Raw genomic sequence first — 26,096 nt, 5'->3', positions numbered from 1 at the left:
AAATTTTAGTCAGGAGAGAATTAATTTCAGACCTGCAGTACTAGAAAGCCCCTATCACACACAGAATGGTAAGCCTTCATAAAATTCAGTTATTTGTTTGAGGCCCTTGATATGCACAGATAAGAGAGAAAAGAATTCACCTAAAATATGCTGCCAGAGGAACAACTTGCAACAGAACATCCAGGAGAACAATCCGGAACCTCCTTCGCATTCACGTCACCTTAAACATTCAACAGTACCAAATCCGTAACAGCAATTTCAGTCTCTCCCTCATCCCCCTGCTTCTCCCTGCCTTGCACTAGCACGAGCATTTGTGCACTGCACCAGGCAATATGCCCAGGTTAAAAGCTAACCTATTTTGGCCAGGTTATTCCTGATACAGTTTCACTGAGCAGCTGCACAAAAATGTCTGTCGGCCTCAGGGCAGGTGGGTGACACAGTTAATGAGCAACTGCAGGACGGCTCCTTTCAGTGCTCGGCTGCAGTGCCCACAGGGCCTGTCCCACTCCCAGTGACTGGGCAGGTGCCACCGTTCGCAGGTGCTTGCCCAGGGGCTACTCCACCGGCACCCAGGCATGGCCCCTAACAGGCATGAGGCTCCTCCAGAGAGGCTGCCTCCAAGGGCTATCCAGAACAGAAACACCAACAGCCTAGAAACACTGTTCAATCAAACAACCATTCTGCAGAATACTGTTTGTCTTGTAGTTTTGAGGGTTTGATTGTTTTTAAAAAAAAATGGAGGTAAGAGGATGGGGAAGATACCCAGTCAGGACAGTACTAAGGACAGGAACCTTTTCCTTGGCTCGTGGGGTTAAGTTACACTTAGCTTACAATAGTGAGAACACAGGATATTGCAGGAAACAGAGTATCAAATTTCAGGAGTTTGGCAGTTTGTGTAACCTTAGTATTATTTAAACTCCCTCTCACGCTGCCTTTCTATTTTAATTGACACTGGCCCAAATCCTAAGTCTGCTTACGTGGGCACCAGGGTTGCTGCATTTCCACTTCTCTGAAGGCCACACAGCTGAGAATTCCTGAAGGGTGCCCATGCACACCATCCGTAAGCACTCAGCACCAGCATTTTACAAAACAGCGTGTTCAGAGCGCAGACAGTTTTAGAACATCCCTGTGCCAATAAAAACTGTTTCATCGGGAAAATGAGTGATCAGAAACTGATTAGATTCAAAATTTTTAGACTCAAAATCTCCCAAAAACGCAACAGCACTCTAAATGCTATCAATTGAAATAAAAATATTAGTACAGTTGTAACAAGAGTTTTGAAGGTCAGTGATGCCCCTTTCCAGAAAAACATATCTATTTTTTAAATAAAATTTTTAAATCTCTATTAGAACTGAGTCAGAGCAAGTATACTGACCCTCACAGAGAAAAGCTAATTACGTATGTGTATGCATGCACATGTGTGCATGCACTTTTTAAACTCTGCTAACCAGGAACTGGGAAAACCAGAATTTATGTTCAGATCAAAACAGATCAACAAATAAAAGAAATAAAAATCCTGAGCACAGAAAAGCAGAAATTGACTTATGTTAAAAAATAAAAAAGATGGTATGGACAGTTGTCTTTGTACCAAAAGAAAGCAATATGGGACCAAAAATTCTAGACCTACTGCCTCATTTGACAGACAGTGGAGACACGTCAACAGTAAAGACACTCAAGCACTTGGTTAGGTAACTTTGAACAAGCTGGTAACTAACTGCAGTCATTTCTCTAGACCACATGAATCTCTCTTGCAGATTTTTGGCAGTTTTGTCTGATTTTATTTGTTGTAACTTTTTAATTCTTAATTCCCATTATTAGTTCAAATTCTAACTAAAAAGATCCAATTTAAACCACTTTATGTTACAATTATTAGTATTTATCTTTTTATAGAAATGTTCTTTGTGGACTGTAGATGTTAATACATCATGCATAGCATCTCACCTTGGGCTGTTCTCTTTTTAAACACAGTTCAGAATTTATCTTTCGAGTTTTTAGTTGACAGAATTCTCACTACCCCAGAAGCAACTTCCACTAGTACAATCCTCTTAAAAAACACAACAATGTCGCATACAAGCTGTCACATAAACTGAAGGTGAATGCCATCAATCACCAGGGGAAGAGCATTTTGGGTCCTCCACTGTAAAAAAGCCATTTTATCTGAAGAAACTGGACGGACCATACCCTCTGTATCAAATTCAAGATATCTTTTGCACTGGCAATTCCCTGCTGAGGAGATCATTTCCTTCAGAGGCAGGAATTTCTGCATTAGAAAAAGCCCACAGTCTCTAGGCAGTAGTATAACCTGTGGAACAGAAGAGAGTGTTCTCACTTTTAGAATGGTTTTGTGTCCTTAAAATCTTGTTATGCTGCCTATATATAAATATGCATTAGTCTTATAAGCACCTAACTAGGAGCACTAGAAAGCAATAGGTTTTGGATTTTAACAGTTCTTTGTGACTTTGTCTGGATTGCCATAACCAGTGTAGAGTAAAAACTCCTGCAGTTCCTTTACAAAGGGCCTCTTACAGGTCTTTTTCTTCCCTGATCAGTGGCCCAAACAAACAGCATTCCTCAAACAGCTTCTTATGGCCTATGGGACAAATGTGTACTAATAGCTTTAACACGAGTTTCCCTATGTAGATGGAAATGTAGCCATTCCTCCTTATCTCCTTGAAAGTTATCATCACAAAATAATCCAACATGTTTTGGTGGTTTAGACGTTTTAAGGAGACCTACCAAATTTTACCCTCATTTTTTTAATCAGCGTTTAACAGAAGGAAAATGCATCTTTCCTCAGTATTAAGAAAAAACAGACAACCAGACAGTAATCTCTTAAAAACTGAGTCTCTAGAAAACAAGGGGTTAGGGTCTTCCCACAGTTATCCCAAGCTGGGATTCAAGTTTACAGATCTTGTTTTTGTGACACTAGAAAATACACATTAGTAAATTATATTTTTAGGGAAGGGTAAAAAGTCTTCCAGATTATTTTCAAATCCTTCCTTTACATCCTGCATAAAATTCTACCCTCACTCTTCGACCAAGGAAAAAACAAAACCAAACCAGAAGGTAAGTCTCCGCGTAATATATTGCTACCCGATTTACTTACAAGTAATTCATCCATACTGGTTTGGCATTTTTCTAAGTTGATCCTCTTTATTGCTACACGTTCTTGCCTGGGTTTGCACAGCGCTGCCTGGACAACTGCTGTAGCACCGCTACCTGAAAAAGAGCACAGAAGGAACAGTCTTAATACAACAGGAGTCTAAACCAGTGACCAACATAGAAACATCAACTGACAAAGAACTTCAAATCTGCTGTTTATCCTTTTGCAGTGCTTTCCCCACATGCATACCTTTCCACTAGGCAAGACACTTTTCTTCTCAGATGGAAAAGAAAAACCTCAAAGCTTCTGTTCCATACTCCACAAAAAATTCTGAAGTCAACAACTTAAAATGATGTGTTCATTTTTCAAGACACAACCACCACCCCAACGCATTTCATAGTTTGGGAACCACTACACTTTTGTCTATAGACACAGTTGTTCAATCAAGAACATGACCTCCACAGATGATACAATTTAAAAGCCTTACACACTGGGGTGGGGAGTGTGCTTTATCAAATGTTATTTCTATGTGTTCTTTCAAGTCAGTCCCTGTTTAACCAGGTTTTTTTCCCCACTATGCAATGAACAGAAAAACATCAGAAAAACTGTATATGCCAAATCTTCCACAGTTCCACCAGTGTTCCTGCTCATTCATCGTGATTAGAGTAACATCCTACGAAAAGCATGCTGATTCTCATAAAGAGCATGGGAAGCACAAGTATCACATCACCACTGAGAAGATGGAGGTCACTGAATGGCCCATAAGAGAAAGTCAGTCACGCTTACTTGGCATGCAAATCACATACAGCCACACCACAACTATGCTGATAATAAAGCCTGGGGGAATTGAACAAATCTGGGAGAAAGGAATAGAATAATTTTCTTTAGTATGCTTTATTTGTGAACAACAAAAGTAAAAGGTCTCGTTGCTTCTTTTATTAAGCACCCACCAGCGTTGCCCCAGTCAGTATTGCCTCACTAAATTAATGAAATGATTGTAAGTAATATTGAGGAAGAGTTTTGCTCACATTGCACATCTTGCTGCCCCATCAAATACAGCAGTGTGTGCTTCCTCACAGTAATTACATCATGCTCATCCATGTAGAAATCTAAAATCCTCCAAGTAGCTTCTACCTGCTATTCTAAATATTTTATTATAAATTATGGATTTCTGATAAGTCATTTGAGCAACGTTATATTGGCCTGCTTATACACTACATTCTATTTATTTGGCAAGTCCTAGATGAATACAAATTGTGAACAAAAAGCCTTTTGTTGTCAAGCTCTACAAACGTGGATTCAGTTACCAGCCGACTTAAGAACAATTGAGAGCTTTTCCCTCTGCACATCTGAAAACAGCACCAACAATACCTCATGACTGAAAGTTATTGTCCCTGTTTTAATTGCTATTTGCTTAGCTATTTTCATGTATTGTTGGTTCACATGATGTTTTCACTCAAATCACAAAGCTTTTTAACTGTTTATGAATTTCATGATAAAATTCTGAGCTCATCTTCAAAAAAAAGTTTCAACAGGACTAACTAGTCATGTTTTTGCAGGATGTGGTCACAGACAAATATTGACATGTCCTGTTCTGTCTGCTTATAGAACAAAGCCTTTAAAAATTCCAATAGTGTAAGTAATAAAAGAATTAAGAGATTTTAAAAATTAAATAAGGCGTCCCAAGGAAGGAACCACCAAGTCAGCACAATTCAGCTCGGGTAAGACTCATCAACATCACTTTATTGAATTCCTCAGTAGACATTGTTACTTTGATTACACAACTATAGGTTGAAGCAGGGTAAAGAAACCAAATTTTTAGCTATTACATATACAGGAACAAGGATTGAGATTTTCCTTATGTGTCTTTTTCATCTATGCCAGTAGTTTTGTCTACATGCAGGAAACATCCAAGATCATTTTCAAAATAGATTTATAAGGCCACATAAAAGACAAACAGAAAAAGTACACAGAAAAACTATTCACCCAATGCCAGGATGAAATCTTGACTGCTTCCTCAAGTTAAATGACAGTAAGTAACACTTCAAAACATTTTGGAAAAATAAAGTTACAAAAATAGTACATTTTTCCATGTTTTCTCCTCAGACAGAGATGACTTGCAATGGGATGTTCTTCACCTCATGAACGTGATGTACTGGCAAAGCAAAAAACTTTCTAGGTTTAGAATAAGGCCAATATACCTGGTTTCTTCTTTCTCCTGCTTTCTGAATACTCTACACAATACAGCATTTTGACAGTAAAGACGATTTGTGCAGTCTGCATTCTCAGTGGGACCTACATACATATAAAACTCACTCAAAAATGCAGTCTGAAGTACTGAAGGAAGAGCCAGGCACTAAGTAGCAGTATGCCTCCTTCCTCTTAAAAGATGTTTTCCTCTCCTCTGGCTTACAAGGTGAACAACCAGGGATAGAGAAAAGGAAAACGTGCAGCTTCCACATCTGGTCAGAAGACTCCTTTTGTGTCAATAAAGAGATGTCTACCAAACAAGTAGAAGCGTGAAATGTTCCACAGTAGCTTTTAGAAACCAGACTACCCACACAAGCATTCAGTTGAGAGATAACAGACTACAGAAGTCATACATTATCATACAGTGAAACTGAATTGTCACAGACAACTATTTAGCATAACAAATTAGGATCACAGAAAATGATTGCATAGAATAGATTACAGTCAACCGTTCCTTGTCAGAAGGTAGGACTTCAGGTATGCTGAGCATTAAAAGTCTCCCAAAACCCTCACAGCAGAGAATACTAACTACGCCACAACCAAAGCACAGACAGGTTCTAGCATCCAGTCTCTATTTAGGAAACTGGTATGAAATTATATATATATATGTATAAAGAAAGCTCAGGTTGGATAAACCAAGAAGCCTTTGCATCCAGTTGTCTCCTGGAGAAGAACAAAACAAAAGGATTACCAGTGGTCAGACTCAAGCAGGTTTGTACAAACAACAGGTTTTTTCCACTACTGGAAAAGTCATTCTGCTACAGACAAGTTCTCTTTGCCAATTTCAAAAGATAGCAGGGAAATAATGCAATTCCAGTCCACATCAAGATGCCTGCTACTCCTGTTACACAACAGACAACCGGTCAGAGTGTTTCATCTTGTCCTCATGTATTTGCTGCCATCCTTCCCTCTAGTGCAAGTATGCCCTTAGAGACAACCTGCCCCTTCATGCACTCCCTACTCTCCTGCCCTCAGTGCAACAGAGCCATTAGAATTGCTGTAACTATTTGGATTCACACAACAGAAACCTTAAAAAGACCTTCCACATATAGCCACACTCTTCTGAAAGGACATAACCAAAAAGCAGTTTTCTGCATTCCACTTACATACTTCACATAAAACTCATAAAAACTCCACAAATTATCCAAGATTTAAGCTTATCTGAAAACGTTCCTACAGGTTGTTCTAAATCTGACATAAAGAAATTTTTTCTCTTTTTTTTTAACACAAATTTAACCCTTGCAGAACCTGTTTCCAGCTGGCAAAGAGAGGATATTTGAACAACTGTGATTAGCAACTGACATTAACATTTTAGTTTTAACTAGTCTCCACTAGTCAAGCCTCAAAAACATAGACAGTGAGGTGAGAAGGCCAGACCATATCACATACATACTGCACATGCACACATCCCTCATATAAGGATGTGATACTTCATTTATTCCATTATTTATAAATGTCTGACACTTTCCACTCATTATGGCATCAACATTTCTTTTCAATTTTCTTCTTCTCCTTAAAAACAAAAGTCAGTAAGCTCATCAGACCATAATGATTTATCAAGTCTTTTTTTTTTTTTTAGTAGCTCAGTGTTAGTCTCTGCAGTATTCCAGAACAAATGTCTTTTAAAGATTTCTGCATTCCAGGTCCCTACCCAAACAGACCTTCCCCAGCATCACAGTGGTTCTAATTTCTGAAGAGGAGGACGAAATTTGTTGATAACAGTAAGCGTTCTTGTTGCCTAGGTATCTGAAGGGTTAGACAGCAGTAGCAACTGGAGAATACTAAACACCTTATCTCAGAATCTACAAAGTCTTACACATCAACCTATACTATTCGCATTTTTATACACATCTTCTGCTCCCCCAACATACAGAAACCTCCTATTAAATGTAGCTGCTAGTGGACACAAATTTTGTCATCCTCAAATTCAAGACTAAATTGTAGCTATCCGTAAAAAGCCAGTACTAAACAGAATCAAATCTATGAAAACAGATGAAGCAGCCATGAAAGTATTTCTATTTAATCTCTCAAGACAGCCCATTCCTAAAGAAGAGTCCCCTAGATCATTCTTAAATGTAACTCATACACAGTTGTAACTGCAGGATTCCCTCTATGTAGAACAGAATGTATTTGTGCACACAAACTGTGAGTGCACAAACCTAGGTTAGGTTTCCACTCATGAAAACGTGTGGAGGTTTTTTTATGTAACATACAAAGCTTCTGTGCTTATATACAAGCTTGGACAGTTATGTCATATATACTGTATATTGCATGCAATATTGTGTAGCATATTTCCAGCATAAATGTGTTATGAATTGATCAACACTTCAAAATATTCCAGAGTAGCACTGGGTCAAACTAGTCTCTTCAATTTTGAAAGAATAAATTCTGTTGCTGTCAAAGCAATACTTTCGGTTAAGAAACAGAGAACAAAGAACCTTTAATTTCTTTTGGTTTCTAGCTTTTACTCCACAACACTCTAGACAACTTTCAGTATTACTCACTTTCTTTCATATTAGTTCCATTGATTAAAAATTAGTTATAAATCAGCTGATTAAAGCTCATTTACACCACCATACTAAACTCTAAATCTTTCTGAAACTTAACTTCTTCACAGAAAATGAGTCATAATTTCCCTTCACATTGTCATGACATAAATACTTGTGTTCTTAAGAACCCCACGATAATTATGTAAATACAATTTACTAACAATTTCTGCCCACTTTGTGTTCTTAATTCATGCTGGGATTAAATCTCTCCCCTTATAACTCACCTGGATACTACTTTGCTTATCCTAGCCATTAGGCTTATGACATAATTCACTTAAAATACAGTAAGTGTTCTATGAAATCTATGCCCATACACAGAATTGGTACTTCTGCATTTTCAACATTCAAAAAGTAATCACTTTTGATTCTTCATTGATCTATACAAAATGAATTTGCTTTGCAGTTGAACATTTAAAAACATCATTATGGCTACAGAATCACTGGGTTACTCAACTGTTGTATTTACCTTTTTCTGGGAGAGTAGCTTACACATAGTCTGAGGTCTAGCTTATCCCAAACTACTCCTTAAAAGCATGCTGTATAAACAATCCAGAAAAATCTCTCCAAATACGCTAAAGGTCTGCAAATATTTCTGTGATCCCAATGAGGTCTTAGAGAAATAGTCTAAATGTCCACATCAAAATGATTATGTGTTATAGAAAATCTCCAAGAAAATATCTCTGCAAGCATTAAGCCAACCTGTACTAAGGCTAAGATACAGCAAGCTTCAGCACTGACCAGATGACATATTCTCCACACAGGAAGAAAAAAGGTAGGGGGATTCACAATCAGCAATAAACCTTTACATACATGAAAAACAGGAGCAGGAGGGAATGATCTCACTTTCTGAACTATTCTCTTTATTTCCTCACCAAAACAGTAAAAGGACTGGTTATAACAGATGTTTTGAATAGACAAATTATAGAAAATATTTTGAGGTTTGCTATGCAGTACTATGTTACCTCCCCCTGTCAAATCTGCAGAACAGAATAAAATTCTCCTGCCAAAAGCACAGGAGAATGCACATCTACTTTCTTGAGCACAGAGGGTTCCAGCATCAAAGTACAGCAAATAACTATCGATCACAAATTATTCAGGAAATAAGACAAAATGAAGCTGTACAAAAAAAGTGGAGAACCTAGATCAATGATCTGGAAAATGTAAGTCTTACTTCCCTCCATTGGTGAGCCCAGACACACTACATTGCAGGAACTCTTCTGAAATGTCTATCTTATCTGACAAATAATTAGTTATCACCACCAGTCATCATTAAAAGGATTTTAAAAGTGTTCTACTCTGACTGACAAAGGTATTTAAGAAATCTGTGGCTAGAAAGTGAAACCAGATATATTTAGATCTGACATAGGTTTATTTAACAGTGACTGTGTTCAGTTTTGAAATGAAATATCAGCCTAAGTGATGGCTTTTTGCTTTCAGACACTTTCTTGTTAAAGAGACTTCTGCCTAGAGCCATACATATCTCAGCACTCGTCAGCTTGATACAAGGCCATCACTAAGATCAGACTGAAAAATCCAAGGATGACCATTAACTATGTTTGGGGCATTCAAATAAACCTAGCAATAAGCACACAGTGAGAATGGGAGGATAAAAAAATAGAGACTATGCCCACTATCTCCTTCCACTTCAGAACTCTCCCCTCCCTCTGTGCCCTGCACAGCTCTTCCAACAGAGACTGACAAGTGCTGACATTAAATCCCAGTCTGAGATTATTTTTTTCCTTTGTCATAGAGGCTTTATGTACTCTATTAATACAAGTAAAATAAATGAATCATCAAAAATAAAGCCACTGTGGTTGTTAAGTGTATGGGAAAAGCAATAAATTAGAGGTGGATCAAGATGATGCTTTCTGTTGAAGTTCAGTAGAAGCAAAGCCTCACTACTGGAGAATTACATCCTGCTACCCCATACACTCACATCACATACAGCACTGTCTTGCCTTTGAATCTACAGTATCTTTAGTATCCCAGCTTCCTTATGAGTTTTTCTATTCACTGTACTGTATTTAGTTCAGAACATAGTTTTATCCCCCTGTGCTATCACCATTAGTGTTTAAAACGACAACACCACAGAGACACAGCCCCACGTTTCAACACTGGAAAAGTTTTATCCCTATCACCCAGAAAAATAAGATACAGTACATAACAAAAACACATTCCTGCTGGTTTTTTAAGAAAGTACCTACAAAGGAATTCAAGTACTTTGGGTAAGATAATGTGTTATCAAAGTTGAGGATCAACTTTTAGAAGTGCATCAGTAACAGACAGCAACCACAACGCCTCTCCTTTTGCCTGTCTTTGAGTATGAATCTGCACACACTCCAATCACATCTTCATACTTTACACTGAAGGAAAGATATAGACAAGTCGCAAAAGAAAGTGGAGTGATTGATGCCAAAAATTCAGGCAGTTTAATGCTCATCTGTGTGTGTCGTCACAAAAATTAACTTTTAACTGAGTACTTCATGGCCTTGAGTGTTCTTACATGAAGGTCACGGAGCTCACGAGGAGCCTGCTACATTCCCAGATCTGAGACCATCTTCCCATTCATAAGCATTCTACACCACAGAAATTTCAGCACCACAGCTAGTAAGGAAAACCTAAAGCAGTCCACTTTCAACAGGTGTTATCTTCTCCCTGACTTGTCCTTTAAAATAGATGAATCATCTAAATAAAGTTGAAAGGGAACTACAGCAACTCAGATTAGACTATCTAGGCAAGCTCCCTATTATAAATCCTACCCAAGACTAAATTCCTTTTGCTCTGCTCCACATTTCAAATATCTTTATAAGAACTGTTATTTGTAAGAGAAAAATGTTCATATACAAAATCCACAGTTGCCACTATTTCAGAATTTGGAGTTATTAGAAATGGAATTTGCTTTGTGGAAATGTCAGGATAAGACTGGTGTGACCAGCAGACCCTGCTCCTGATCCCTTGTAATGTGGTTAGCGTAACTAACACGACTTTATAAGGTAAGCAGCTATTCTCTGTGACTGAACAGGTCCCATAGTCATTCCTTTTTCCTTATTCTCAGGCCCTGAAGGTCCTGTGAACCAAGTAGACAAACCAGATTTCCTCTTCCTCTCCCTACCAGCCTCAAGATTCCTGAGCATCAGGGCAATTTACAAGTCCTGAGGAGGGACAGCGAGACCCATGACCCCTGGTGGCCAGATATGCTTCCATCATCATCTGCTTCCTCTGAGGACGGACTCTTACGTGTGTATGATCCTCAAGTCTATATTATGATTGTTGTATTGATGCAGCAAACAATGTATTGAATTTTTACCCTATCTGCAGAGAGTCCAGGTGACTAGAAATAGTAAGTTAAGTTGTATTATAAATTCTGTATTATTTAGTTGATGAGAAGTCATGTTAGGGTCTAGGCAATTAGAAATCTTAAGTTATCACATTATAAATTCTGTATTACGCTACTTATAAATTGTACTAAACTGATTCTGATTGTAGAAACTCTGTGCCATTCTAATCACACGTTCTGTGCTATAGTATTCATACTATCTTGTTAAGAAAATAAAGCTTCAATTATAACTATATTTTAGTGCCATCATCATTCTGCCAAGGATCCCTAAAAGAACCTGTCTGTCACCTTAATGGTAAGCTTGATTAGCAGATACTTTGGAGCAAAGAGATGTTATTCTCTGGTGCATAATTGACTTCTCATGCACCGCAAAATTATTCTGCTTACATATGCTGAAAAAGAAGAATATGAGGGGAACAACCAAACCACAGAGACAACTTACTAAATACAGCTGAACCTAAGGCAAACAAGTAATTTAGCTAAAAACATTCAGTTCTGACCCCAAAACATGTTGAACCTCTCATAAAACATGCTACTTAAAACATACAATATGGGCATCAAATGTGAAATGCAAACAAAGTACTTCTGTTCCAGTTTGCAGAACTCACACTTTTCTCACAAGTCCCATGGCTTTCAGGTCTGCTTGATGTATCTTATAGCCACTTTATATACCTTGTCCACTTATACTCGCTTCACTATCGTGTTTCTGAAGTTGTGATTATGACGTAATATCAAGCACAGCATTTTAAGAGCTTAATGAACTAAAGAGCATGAAACTGAACTGAGCACTGAAAAGTCAAGTTCTATACCTGGAATGATTTCTCCTCTCAAGCACATTACTTCCATATGAGTTGCCGTTATTAAGACAAAAAAAAGTGAAACAAGGCGTTATGTGTAAGGGCAAAATAAACTACATTTGGTTTCTATACGAATTTCACTACAATTTACTTATGGACTAGAAAACACGCGCGCCAATAAACAATGAGTAACATTACATATAACAGTCCATTACTTAAACAGATTTAAAGGAATACTTTTCTTTAGGGCTAATGAAAAATAACTAGCTAAATAAATAAATCCATTTGAGCCCAGCACCTAGGGGGAAAAACAGGAAGATTACTGTGTTAGTTTGTCATTAGGTTAGATTATCTAAAAGAATGTGCTGGTAGGAATGTGGATCATCTTTAAAGGTTTTCTGAAAGGATTCTTGAAAAGACCAAAACAAAGAGCTGAGCCACAAGTAATAATGTCACATATACAAAAGGTATTATTATCTGTTAAACTAGCTCAAAAGACAGAGGAGGGGGGAAAAAGCTCTGAGGTGCATGAGGCCATCTCCAGTTAACATTAGTTTTGTAATCAGATATGCTCTGGCTTCCTTCAAAATAAAAAAGAATCCAAATTCACTCACACCGCAAATTTGTTAGGCAAAAAGAAACACAGAAAGTAGCAGCCAAAGCACTTGCAGCAGGCTCTTTCACCCACACTGCCACTTGCTCTCGCAGCGCAGTCGGCAGCACAGCCATGCCGCACAGCCGGCACAGCCCGGGCAGGGGGCAGCTCCCATTGTACACATCGTGTTGGGGCTGTTGTGTGACAGGGAGAAATGTGGATGTACTGCACTCCACGTTAATGAATCCAACAAATTCATATTCATTCTGCATTTTCAAAACAAAAGATGTGAAAAATGTAAAGGATACTACTTGGTTTAAGAATTTATGCATTTTATATGCCATGTTATTATGCATTCATCCTCACACGAAGAGAAACACGGATTCTGATTGTTTCATTCTCCCTGTTGTGCCATCATCAATACAGAAACCATTATTCAATAAGTATACAAATCTTAACATCTGGAAGGCTAAACTCACAGTGAAAATGTCTCCGCATAACTACACAAGAACTTGATATCAGGTATTCACTGTGGGGCCAAAAGTTACCTTACTAGGGTATCATCCGAACTCCACAGAATTCCTTGTTACACAAACAGGATAAACTGAAGATTTGCTATGCTGAACCAGACTTCCTGCCTAGAAAAAAAGCTGTTAAGAAAGAATTACTGTTCATTTCTGAAGTAGCACTATAAACAAATGCTGGTGTTGATTTAGTTGGCATATTTTATTGTTTGTCATTTAGTTTGAAAGTAAACACTTGGAACAATTCTAATACCACGAACGCAGTATTTTCCAAGTCTTCCGGATGTCACCACATAGTGCATCATTCTCTTCTGAGAATGAAGAATGGCAATCTACCAAAACAAAGGCATTATTGCTACTGCACTGTCATAGAGATCTCTAATTAATACTGCAGTGTTGAGCTACAAATCATCTTCAGCTACTTCCAATAGAATGTGCCTGTTAGAATTTAAGTTCACTGCAGCTGCACACTACAAGCAAAAAAACATACCTATTTCTCATACTGCTTCATATGAAGTGATGGAAGAGTTGGAGCAATATAAATACTATCATATCATTAAATTTTCATTAGGTGATTCTAATCTAATTCTAATGAAGTTCCTATTATTAGTCTGAAGTGGCTCAGAGTCTGGAAGCACAAGACACTAACAGGAATAAATTATAAGTTTAAATTCAGTCCCTGTAATAAAATGTCTTCAAAGTAGAGAAGTGAGAAGAAAAAAAAACAACTTTATAATTGAATGGCCATGCTTCTGAATCTGAGTATGTTGCTTCTCAGAAGTCTAAAACAACAACTCAAGTTTATGATCTTCTTCATATTACTCCTACAAGACAGAAACCACAATCAACAAACATACAATATTTTTCTGGTCTGTTAAATTAACTATTTTTATACCACTACCCTGAAGCAGGTATACTTGGCACATAGACATTCAATATGGATCTTGACCTTCAAGACCTTTAAGTACACAATTCTTCTGAAAGCATGTCTAGAAACACAAAAAAGCTTCAAATTTTCAGTCTGCTGCTAGTTCTCATTTCTCTGAGTGCATAAGCAAAGCTGTGTAACATAACCATTACATCAGCCTTATAGGACATTCTCAAGTTTCATCTATATTTAACTTACAATCACAATACCTCAGAGGCATTTAGACATCCACAGGAATAATTAGGCTAATAAAATTATTCAGAAATTGTTATTTGTAAAGGCAAAGGATTAATGGAGACAGCTAATTTATCATACTGAAGTTTCACAAAGCTGTTGACTAAAGCCACATACCTAGTCAAATATTAGGAATTTGACAAAGGACTGAAAATATTAACTCCACCAACACCACAAACTTATCAATTCAGCTAACAAATGGAGAACACTGTTCAAACTTTTCACTGAACTTCTCTCACAAGGAAGCTGCAGGACTGTCACAAAGAGCAGCCCTGGAAAAATGTGGCAACAAACCTGGGAATTGTTCCGAGGGACTTTTTAAAACTCACTGCCTTCATCAGAATTTTCAGCATCTCACCACTGCCATGTAAATTTTCTACAGAACAGTCACCCAGTCAACTGAAGCCTGCCTAAAACCCAGGAAGCATGCCCACTTTTCCACACTTCCTCTTTACTGCCGTTCCCCAACTATCTATCTCTGGAAAGGTAACCAACTCTCAAACTAACTCTGACTTGACAGCAGTTTCAGAAAAATTAGGTTCCTCCCCCACTGTTTGGTACCACAATTGTTTCTCCCTGTATACTCTCATTGTTTTTTCTCATTAATACATTTTCTGCTTCAGGGCAGGGTTGTTTTTTTTCCCCATCTTTTCAGTCTAGTGCTCCTAGTCTCCTAGGCACATGTTAAATACCACAGCATGGTCTCCAGCCAGAAGCACTGTGCAGGAGGAAGCAGGTGGCCAACAGGGCTGCATAGCCACCACACAACCCTAGGGTCAGCAAGGGAGGACAGCAGCCAAACCCCATCAAAGAAGGCAAGAACCAAACATTCAGCATGCCCTGCTTGTTTCACTTACAGAGTTGATCCTACAACCACAATGAATTTAGAACAGTGTTTTAGATCCTGTTCTAGAGACTGATATATACGTATAAACTTTTTTCCTTCCTAGAAGAAAAAAATAAAAGTTTTAGAAAAAATTCTTGACAACCTCATAGCATACCAGCATTGCCTCACTATGCCACTGCTGGATGATAATGTTCTTTCATCCACAAGCTTCAACCATGCAACCCTTATGCACACCCAAAGACACTCAAACTTAGCAAGAAATGGTGAAATTTAGCAGAGCCATCAGGATTTCATCCTACTAGTAAGGTTGTGCTGCAAAAGGCAGAAAAAAGTAAAAATCCACTCGCTCAATACAGTTCATTTTCTATTTACACAGGGTAAACAGTATCAACACCTGTTAAGTATGATTCCTCGTGGGGGAAGGGAGAAACTCACTTTTAATTTTGGGCACCAGAAAATTTCCTAGTGACGTTTATTTTCCAAGTTCTGCAAGGAGATTGCTCCTGTGAAGCCTCTGCTCAGCAGTACCACAGTGACTTCAGCAAACCCAAGAAGTTAACAAGAGTAACCAACTTAATGTTTAAAGTCCATTCTTTAAACATCAAGAACTGCTATTATTATGGGAAGAAAAAACAGCTTCTATCAACTGCTGCCTTATAGTTCTGAATTATTTTGGAGGGGGAGAGAACCAAAGGGGGCACACAGAAATGAAATATGACCTAGACAAGCAGCCTCTATACAAGCCACCCACATCTCCTTTGCATGGAGAGCTCACTGTTTTTTCCTCTCAAGCCAATCAGAACAGACGTGGTTTTGTTTCCAGTCAACAAAGAGAAGCTCCATTTGACAAACAGATTCTGGAAAAAAACAACTGGTCTTGGACCTAAAAGAAAGTGGTTCTTAGCTGAAAAAAAAAAAAAGTAAACCAGTTCTAAAGTTGTTTCAGAGCAAGCTACGACCCAACCTAAAATAGCTCTCCCAGGTCTGAACTTTGCCCCTGCTATTGAAATACAACGCTGGTTACAAGAAGTGGTTCCACTTTGAAGATGCAAAGCCTTGCTGTTGTAACACTTAGCAAGAGTCAAAATTATGCAATCCCTTCAAATTCCCACATGCTCACCAGTAGGACTACTCCTCTTCTAGCACTCAAGCAACTCTTGTTGAGCCAAGACTTTCCAGGTCCTAGAGGTACTGGACCTTATCTGTAGGAAGAACTTGGATGGAGAGGAAGGAAAAAGCATGGGGACTGGAGGGAAGTACACAGATTCCAAGAGCAGGAAAGCATATTTTCTATACATTATCATTACACAGCACCAGTCAACTGTCTGATGTGTTGATACATGTTCCTTTACCCTTCCAGTTACAGTAACTTTAAAACAAGCTTTATATGGTGGTTACTTGCAATCATGAGAAACCCAAAGTTTTGCTGCCTTTTTTCCTCTATTTTCATGCACTATAATTAATCTTCTTTCTGACGAGTCTGAAATCCAATTGCATGAGTTAATTTTTTTTTAAAGTCACTAAATTATGTAACAAAGTTTGATCATTGAATCACTTAAAGTCTAACTTCTTTGAAGCAATGAAAACTACAGCCTTGTCTCCCAATACATGTATTTCTAATGCAGAAAGTTCATTTCCACTTAAAAAAGAAACCAAGACGGGGGTTCCTTCCCCAACACTATTACTATCATGTGGAGACAAGGCAAATAATTAACTACAAGCTCTGCACAGCCTCATTAGCAGCACAGCACCATGAGTTTTCTACAAGGTATTTTTAAATTGCACCATGACCACCTTTACCCTGGCAACTGAATTAAAAGCCACTCCTTATTAGGATACTATATAGGGATCTAATATTTCCACAGTTTCTACAAATTTTTATTAGCAGACAGAAAATCTTGACCAATTATTCCCAAAAATGTAAAATTTAATTTACAAAATTAAACCCTTCCTGTCAAGCTACAGTTGTATTAAATTATGATTAATGTTATGAAGGCTGTATTTAATACGTGCATATACGATATGCTTGGGCTGCTGTAGCAACTTTTAAGACTTATTGGTAAGGAATAGAATTTGCTTTGGAGCAGAATTAAAGCAGATACACACTTCTTTTTACAAAAAATTTTAGTAAAAGACCTTAGGTAGCATTAAGTATTACTTATCAAATTATGCAGCTTCTCATGCAAGAATTCTGGAGGTTTGGCAAGAGCAACTATCACGTTTTACCATAGCTTTAGTTGCTCCAGTGTGGTATTTCACTAAGCACAGTTTGATTTAATTTACACCATATACATAAAAACTACTGAAAGAAAGCTCTTCTATTGTTTAAAAAAAAATAAATCTGATTAAGCACAGGAATAAGAAATTTTGGAAAGTGAATGAGACACAAGCATCTGATTAACAGAACACCACAGACCTGTAACGTGACTTCTAACTATAGAGAGGCTTTTCAAAACATCATACAGCATTACAAACATGAACACAGGTTCCTGAGAATCATAACCAGAGACCTCTCTACAGAGTCAAAGATCTCTGATTACAAAAAATATAGGAGAGTCTATTCTCCGTCAGACAAAGAGCCATTAGCAATATATGCAGCAGGGGAGAAAGAAAAAGTAAATAACATACCACGGAAACACCAACGAAGACCCCAGAGCCATTAACTGAGAGTGGTGCACAGGCTGCTTACAATAAGAACCATAAAATCGGCAGAACAGTCTCAAATGATAACTTGTTCTACTCAAAATCCCAACACATTTGACTTAGCAACACTGTGCCTTATGAGGCAACAAACCACAAGATATTTTTGAGCTCAAAGTTGGAAAGGCAAAACTAGACAAATGCACAAGTTCAACTAGGGTAACGTTTTTAATGAGTTGCAGTCAATAGAGATAATCCATCTCGTAAAAGTAACCCTTTATTTTCGATCTAATTCTGGTTGTTTCCTAGCCAAATTAATTTTCCAAGTTAGTTGCAGAAGAAGAGAGAAAAATATAATTTTATAATGAAAACTAGCACCCAACCTAATGACAGGATAACCCACTGCTTTTCCATAATAGAATCGACCTTCCACAACTATCAGTGCAAGATGACAAACATTACATTACATCCAGCAGAGGAGTATCAAGTCCAAAGTCATTTTCCAAACACAAGTCAAAGCCACTTGATCATATCAGTTTAAGACAACCTTTTAAAACCAAAACAGAAACTAATAAAAAACCCACTCAAAATAAAACAAAAAACCCAACCAAGATTTAATGCTGCTTTGTCTTATCCAGGTGATGTAAGGCTCGTTACAATGTGAAAAATACAGACAATTTTAATACTATTCAATTTCTTATGTTAATTATGATTTAAATGTTTGTTTTGTGAAGATTTATATTGCTTCTGAGGAAAAAAACTCTCATATGTACACAACATAAATCCAGATAAATCTATTTCAGTTATTTTATTCTGAATATTTGGTTATAAACCCAAACTGCATAAGAACACCTCTCAAAGTATTGCTTTTATTAGCTGCCTTTTTTTAATCCAAGTTATATCCATCTTAAAAAAAAAAAAAAAAAGAAAGGCACATACAGTAAAATCCACTGTGCATTTTAACTTAATTCATTAAAATCTTAGAAAGAGATCTCCCAGGTCTTCACTAAATTAAATCTGGGTCTACCTTAATAGCAATTACAGTTCTTATCTCTGTAACTACTGCCAGAAGGTTGGTTGGATTCTCCTGTCCTAACAGTTAGGAATCCCCTTCTAACTTCCAAATGCATTTGTTTATGGACAGCCTGTATCAATCTGAATTAATGTGAAAATTTCCTCTTAGCTTTCCACTCTATATATTTACAGATAGCAATCAGAATGTTTTTTTCCTGCTCCGGAAAAGATTAGTATATAGGCATTAATAGGAAGAGCCTCTTCCTTGCATCAGACCTATCAATCACGCAGTCATGCAGCAAGTCAAACAGGGAATCTGATCCAACAGAAAACTGACCCAGCAGAAGAACTAGTTCGCTGTCAGATCAATGAGATCCTTTCAGCAGCTGCCCGTTAGAGCAGAATAAATGTATCATGAAACTGCACACCAAGAGTTTACAGAGAACTAGTTAGCGACCTCAAAAATAAAGCAAATAACATCTCATAAGAAGCCCTCCTTAAAGCTAGCATTTTCTCTTCAACAGGCCCTTGAATATCCCAGCCATCATGAAGGATACAACAGACAAAAAAGCTTTATCATTGGAAATCCATATCACGTGGCCTTGGTTTTCAAAATAGCATGTGGCTAGACATGGATGAGCAATAAGAAAAGTTCACATTCTCACAGAGAAAAAGAACAGAACTTCTCTGACCTGCTAAATCAAAGGGATGGATGCCCATATGACTAACAATTATTTTCATTTTATAATCCCCACCAAAACTTTTAAATGCCCCCTAAAAAAGGCCATTCTGCATCTGTGCTTAGTTACCAGAGAATCTAAAGCCTGTTCTGTTCAGAAGCTTTGTGATAAACCATCATGGTGTATCACCGTGCACACCTTTCCTCCTGCAAAGCCCACAAAGGCACTTCAATATATTGTTATTTTTCTCATTTGACTGGCAAAGGGCTGTTGTAACTGAACTCCTCCCTGAAGACACTACCCAGCTCCTCAGGGAGAGGTATGAGTGCTTTCCAGAGGTGACTGGCTCTGTTTCAGCAAGTGATAACTATTCATGTTCACCATGCACTTAACCCTGGCACAGCCCATACAAAGAGCTACCAGTGGACGAAGGTAAGACTATGTCATTCTCCCCTCCATCAGATGTAAAAAAGATGCTTTAAGAGTCCCTCACCAGGTTCATTAAAACGAACAACATTCTCTAACAGCTCTAAAATTATGTCTGCATTTGGTCAAACGCATAGCACTTATAGGAGTGTTGGTTTGGGGTTTTTTGGAGAAAGTGGGGTGGGGCACGTTTGGTTGGTTTTTTACTATTTTTGATGGTATTAATTCTAAATTTAATCTCATAGCAAGTCTCCTGTAAATTAAGAGAACAAATACAAGGTGTTAATGAAAAAAGACGTATTTGACTAAGCATAAAATTTTAAGTCAACTGGTACAAAATAAATCTCTGTGAGTTTGAAATAAAGTCATGTAAGCAACCTAAACTTAGTGAAAGTTAAGGCAGGTGAGTTCATTGTGTCCAAGAATCTGATTCAATATACCCTGACTTCAATTTCCTCCCTAGGCGGTCAGTTAAAGAAATTATATCAAGATTTAATAGCACCTATAGGTAACTAGCAATAAAGTTTATCTACAGATTTAGCATCCACCTTTACCTTAGAAGAGGGATTTACTCCTCAGCAAAGATACATCTTTATGCTAGTAGAACTGCTTCCACTTGGCTAACTGATCCATTTCCCAGAGTGAGTAAGACAAAGTCCAGTAAACCCATACCCCAGGGGGGGCCTCCACAGGCAGCACCTGTTCAACACAGCACCAGACTGGTCCAAGTCAGGCACCTCCAGGGACCTGAACATCTGAACCTTCATCCCTCCTTAGCCCCTATTCACAGCCTAGGAAATGCAAACAGAACCACAAAAGCACCACCTGGGTCAACAGAAAGCCATCTCATTCTAAGGAGGAAGTACTTTTCTCAACTATTTTGTTTCTGCCTGTGGAAAATAAAATGCTTAATGACAAAGCTGAGCACACACAACTTCCAATCCAGATCAATAACATGTAGTTCTGGTTGTCATCACCCTGATAAGAGTTAGCAAGTGGTGTATAATACTGAAGATAATCAACAGCATCAGCAGGCAAGACTCCTGGACTTTTTTCACTTAAGTGGCCTCATTCCTAAGAAACAGCAGTCTCAGAGTTGGCCTTTGTCATCTGTAGTATTTGCTGGAAGTTTAAAATGTTGCGTATAAATAAAACCAAGTTATCCCAAAGTAGTTCATTTGCAACAAGCAACATATAGGCCAAGAGATGAAAAACTTTCCATCACACATACTGTTAACGACAGTTACCCTTACACAAAGTAAAATTCAAAATAATCTAATCCAAATAAAGGGAACGGAGACTGAGCACATCTGATCTGCGTTAGTTGGACACGTGAACGAAGCGCTGAAGCACACAACCAGAAAGTCCTCTTCCTACAGGTACATGGGAAGGGGGCGGCAGACAGGTTAAACCTCACACGGCAAACCGGGTCAGAAGCAGGTTGGCTGGGGTCAACACGAAGTGTAATCCCCCCCGCTGGCCTTACGTGCCATCGCCGGGGACGGGGCCGAGGGACACAAGGAGATGGGAGGGAGATTAAACAGTGAGGGAGAAGAGGATTCATATATACGGATTAAGAGAAAGTCATCACGTGAGTAGCAGATCTATGGGTGAGATTTACTTCCCCCATGAAAGCATCGGAAAAATGCAGAGTAATCTAAGCGGATGCACGCACATGTGCGCATCCACGGCAAGCACACGCACGCAGGCACACAAAGCACAGAGAGCGCATCCGCGGAGTTGCCGGGGTCCCAGTGCGACCAGCAGGTCAGGGCTCTAGCGGCGGGTGCCGCTGCACCGCGGGGCAGCACCGGCACCGCCACCGAGCCGCACCGGGCGGGGCGCGGCGCGTTCTAGAAGGAGCCGCCGCCCCCCGGGGCCGCCCGCCCGCTGCCGGGCGGATAAAGTTTGCAGCAGCAGCAGCAGCCGGCGCCGCCGCTGCAGTGCCGGGCGCGTCCGCCGCAGTGAGCGAGCCCAGCCTGCGGGAGAGCGAGCGCCGGTAGGCCCGGGGCCGGCCGGCCACCACGGCATCCCTGCCTGCCTTCCCCGCCTCCGCCCCGCCGCGCCCCCGCTCCACTGACCGATCACCTCCTGCAGCTCGTAGGCGTCCCTGCAGATGGGCCAGCCGGCGGCCGGGGCGGCGGGAGCGGCCGCCGGCTGGGGCTGCTGGACGTGGACCGGCGACTCGCCCTGCTCCGCCATGATGCTGCCGGAGCGCCCAGGCACCCGGCGACCTTCTCCAAACTTCCCCTCCAGCAACACCTTTCGGCCGCGCTCTGCCTGCCGCCCGCCCTGCCCGCGCAGCCGGCCGCCCGCCCGGCGGAGGGAGGAGGCAGGGCACCGAGGGGGAGGAGGCAGAGGCGGGCGCCGCCGTCGGCCCCGGCCGCTCGCCCCGCGCCGCTGCGGGGAGACGGAGCCCGAGCCCGGTGCCTGGGCCCGGCGGTGCCGGTGCGGTGTCGGCAAGGCGCGGCCCTGCCCCCGGACGCGCCTCGCCCGCGGCAGAAGCGGAGCCGCTCCGGCAGAGGCTTCCCCCAGGAGCGGCCCCGGGCCCCCCGGGATCGCCGCCTTCCCCCCGCGCCTCCTTACCTGTCCGCCTGCTGGCGGCATCCCTGCCCATCGTCCTTCCCCGCTCATCCCGCGGCTCCCTGGGATGCTCTCCGCGGCTGGAAGCACTGCGAAGTCCTGTGTAGGGCTGCGGGCTGAGTGTGTGCAGGCCACGGCCCTGCCGGCGGACTGCGGGATCCGCCAGGACCGAGCGCGGGGCCGGGAAGCTCTGCAGGGAAGTCCCGTGGCAGGGATGCTGCACCTGTTAGGCCGGTAACAGAAGCACACAGACTTCTCTGGAGCACAGCTCACGAGTGTCACTGCCGAGAGCGCTGCTGCCGCAAGATGACTTGTATTTAAAATTTGAGGACGTAAAGAAAGCATTTGCTTTCTTCGGTGATCGGGCTGCACTCCAGCAAAGTGGCTAAATCACCATATGACATGAGTGTCCCTTTCATGGGAGAGTAGCAGAACTGCACCATGTCATCTCAGTGCAGACACTGCCTCAGCTCATGCCACTGAGGACTGAGTACATTTGAGAATGCTCCTCTTGGCTAACCAGAAACAAGTGATATAAACAAATAAGAATCATAATTAAACTTCTCTAATGCTTCCCATTATACAAGGTCAGGTTAAAAAAGCCCCTGTGTTAGATGAAACTCTGCTGTTAATACATTTTTTTCCCTACCCTTTTAGTTGTGTCAAGTGTTTGTGATATCAGCAGGATTTTACTTACTATGAAGTAAGAGAAAATAGCTAGTAGTCTACAGTCTCACTCCTACTCTGAATGCTTTATATTTTAAGATCTATGGAGATCTGGAAGAAAGAGTGTTAGTAAAAGATTTCCATATATTTCACAATCTCACTTCCTACTACAACATGAATTTAAGGTAGTTGGAACTAATACAGTACATGAAGAGGAAAGCTTTCAAAGTCAGCACTGAGATTAAAAGAACTGAACCTCTTAAATTGTGAGGTAGTATGATGTAATGTGATTTAAATTCACACTAAGATACATGTAACAACTAACACCTGTTGGATACTTTATTCAGTCGTAGTTCAGTTTGGGATAATCTTCTTCTACTAACTAATTTTTTTTTTATGTGGCTTATTCAGCAAAGACTTTCAGTTAATTGAAGGTTATTCAAAAAAGCAAGTTATTTTTCTTTTGTTGTGTTGCTGAGAAAGCTGAAGGAAGAAGTCATCCCAGCCACTGCTTAATGTTTCATCAGAAGGTGTATCGGCAACTTGCAAATATGGAATTGTTTGTGCACTGCACCATTTTCTCACAAGCAACAAAGGCTTCTAGTAGTAGAAAAAAAAAATCACACATTTTTGTGCTAAAGCAATGATTCCTCTCAATCTCATTTTTAAAAGCTAGGTGATTGAAATATTTTCCTATACTCAAATTAGAAATTATCTGCCACAAAACTAAAGGTCAGCAAGACTTGAAAGAGGAAATATTAAATTGTCATTCAGTATTTAGTTTAATGCCAAGGCCTTTCTGCCAGCAATAGCATGGGGGGGAGGGGGGTAAGTAAGAGAGCAACAGCACAGGCCAAATCAATCAGCACAGAAAATGGGTTACTCACTATTGATGGAACACAGCCAATTTCTCCATCTGTACTCAGTTGTTGAGAATGGTGGCAGGGAGGGTAGGAGGTGGTGAGTTCCTGAGCCATGAATTTCTATGATGCTGCTGCCATATGACTATTTAAACTTCTGGTTAATATCTGATATCATTATAGTTATTTTTGTCCCTATTATTGTCCCAGTTTGTCGAAGTAAGCACTACAGCTTTGGGAATTTCTAGGTGCACCTGCACTCTGCAATTTGTCGAAATGAGCAGTTTTTACAGAAGAACCTTCAGGATGGCAATTTTATAAACAGATAGACCCGCGGGAAGTGGTCCGTGCATTCCAGGTACCACGCAGGAGAGGTCCGAGCGCCTCGGGGCCGGTGCGTGGGGCCGCCCGCCCCCTGCTGCAGGCGGCGGGGAAGGACCCGCAGCGCCGCACTCGGCCGCGCCCGCTACGCGCTGCTCCCGCAAGGCTTTCCGGCCACTGGGAAAAATAGCAACCCGCCGATTTTGGAGATCCCAGAGGAATGGATAGAAATCACGTAAAAATCACTGTTCTCCGAACTGATGACAGTTCAGAATGGTCCCCTCTGAACGTGGTTTGGCATTTGGCTTGAAGACATAGCACTCCGTGAGGTTGTCTGGGTCACTGAGTCCACTTTGGAATCAATCTTTTGGTGACTGAATAAAAGCTTTACATAGCCAGGCTACAATCAAAACTGGCAATATTTAAAATCATGTAGGCCACCATGGGAGAAGAGTTAACCCATGCTCAGACCTTTCAAAAGTTTCCAGCAGATGGGAAGAAAAAGTGTTTAGAGCAAAATAACTCAGACTCCATTTTAGGTTTGGAGGATTTAGGCAAGAATAACATTGGTTTATAAGCAATGGTACATACGCCAGTAGCATAGACAAGGGACAGCATCCACCCAAACTCCATTTTTTCTGAATAGAAAGGCAGCAGATACAACCTAAACAGCAGTATATCCTAGCATAGACTAAATCGGAGAAAGAAGGAACTATTCTCTCTACCATCACTTAAACCTCAGAGAAATGAGTGAACTAAAACCATGCTCTCTCCCCAAAAATGGTCTAAGATTGCATTTATGACTATCACATACTGTAGCACAGCTCTCTCCAATTATGTAGGTAAGATCCAAAAGCCTCTAATTTGGTAGCAGCAAGGGACAGCTGTCTTTAAACAACATCATGAGATATGAGGGCTGGCACAACAGCAGCGGGTGCTGATGGGAGCGGGCTAATTGCTTTCAACCTCCCTTTCTCCTCTGGTGAAAGCATAGTTAAATAGGTAACATGCCCATTATTGTCACTAGGATGCTTGCTTTCATCAAAGCTTGCAGCTTAGGTTAGTTTCTGCTCACAAAGAATACATGAGTATCTTCTTGGCAATTCACATTGCAAAAAGCATCTTACTTGATAGAGAATCACAGAAATGTTAGGGTTGGAAGGGACCTCTGAAGATCATTCAGTCCAATCCCACACCTGCCAAGGCAGGACCACCTAGAGCAGGTGACACAGGAACATGTCCAGGTGGATTTTGAATATCTCCAAAGAAGGAGACTCACAACCTCCCCCTGCAGCCTGTTCCAGTGCTCTGCCACCCTCAATGTAAAGAAGTTCTTCCTCATGGTGAGATGGAAACAATGGAGCATTTACACTGGAAAACCTTTGATTCTGAAGGCACTGTCAGATGTGTTTTTACTAAGTCTCACTGAAGTTAATGTCTGTCAAAGCATTGTCACCTTACAAAATAAGCCACTTCTATATTTTTCCTAGGTTGAAGGCCTTGATGCCTTCATCTTGTTTCTTATCCTCTCCTCCTTGTAAACCTTTGCAAGCTGTTCAGCTGAGCAAATTAGTCCCATTAAGTTCCTAGGAAAATTTTTTATTCTGGATATTAGTTATTGTTAAGCCAATAACCATTAAGCTATAGTTTGTTGTTATAAAGTCAAATGTGCCTTTGAATTTTCTTATTTTCTTATTTTCTTATGTGCCACACCCCAAGCTGTTACTGGTCCTTGGAATAGA

The 26,096-nt window shown here is 40.2% G+C and overlaps 1 protein-coding gene across 2 annotated transcripts in view; it reads right to left on the bottom strand.

Moving 5' to 3' along the window:
- The window catches only part of STK39 (serine/threonine kinase 39), a 79,447-nt gene extending 56,219 nt beyond the window's left edge, over positions 1–23,228 (bottom strand). Inside the window, exons 1-2 of one of the 2 annotated variants that reach the window (XM_027637223.1) lie at positions 22,511–23,228; positions 3,107–3,219 (exon numbers count right to left, since the gene is read on the bottom strand). In XM_027637223.1, the coding sequence (XP_027493024.1) occupies positions 3,107–3,219; positions 22,511–22,541 (144 nt within the window). In that variant the 5' untranslated portion in view covers positions 22,542–23,228. Of the gene's footprint in view, positions 1–2,181; positions 2,303–3,106; positions 3,220–22,510 lie in introns of those variants that run through there. The other variant, XM_027637224.1, reaches the window with a different exon arrangement.
- Between the last annotated feature and the right edge of the window lie 2,868 nt (positions 23,229–26,096).

This window comes from Corapipo altera, unplaced genomic scaffold, assembly GCF_003945725.1.
Source record: "Corapipo altera isolate COAL_440 unplaced genomic scaffold, ASM394572v1 45, whole genome shotgun sequence".
NCBI lineage: Eukaryota > Metazoa > Chordata > Aves > Passeriformes > Pipridae > Corapipo > Corapipo altera.
Note: the sequence above shows the minus strand (reverse complement) of the source record. Positions and strands in the feature narration are given on the sequence as shown.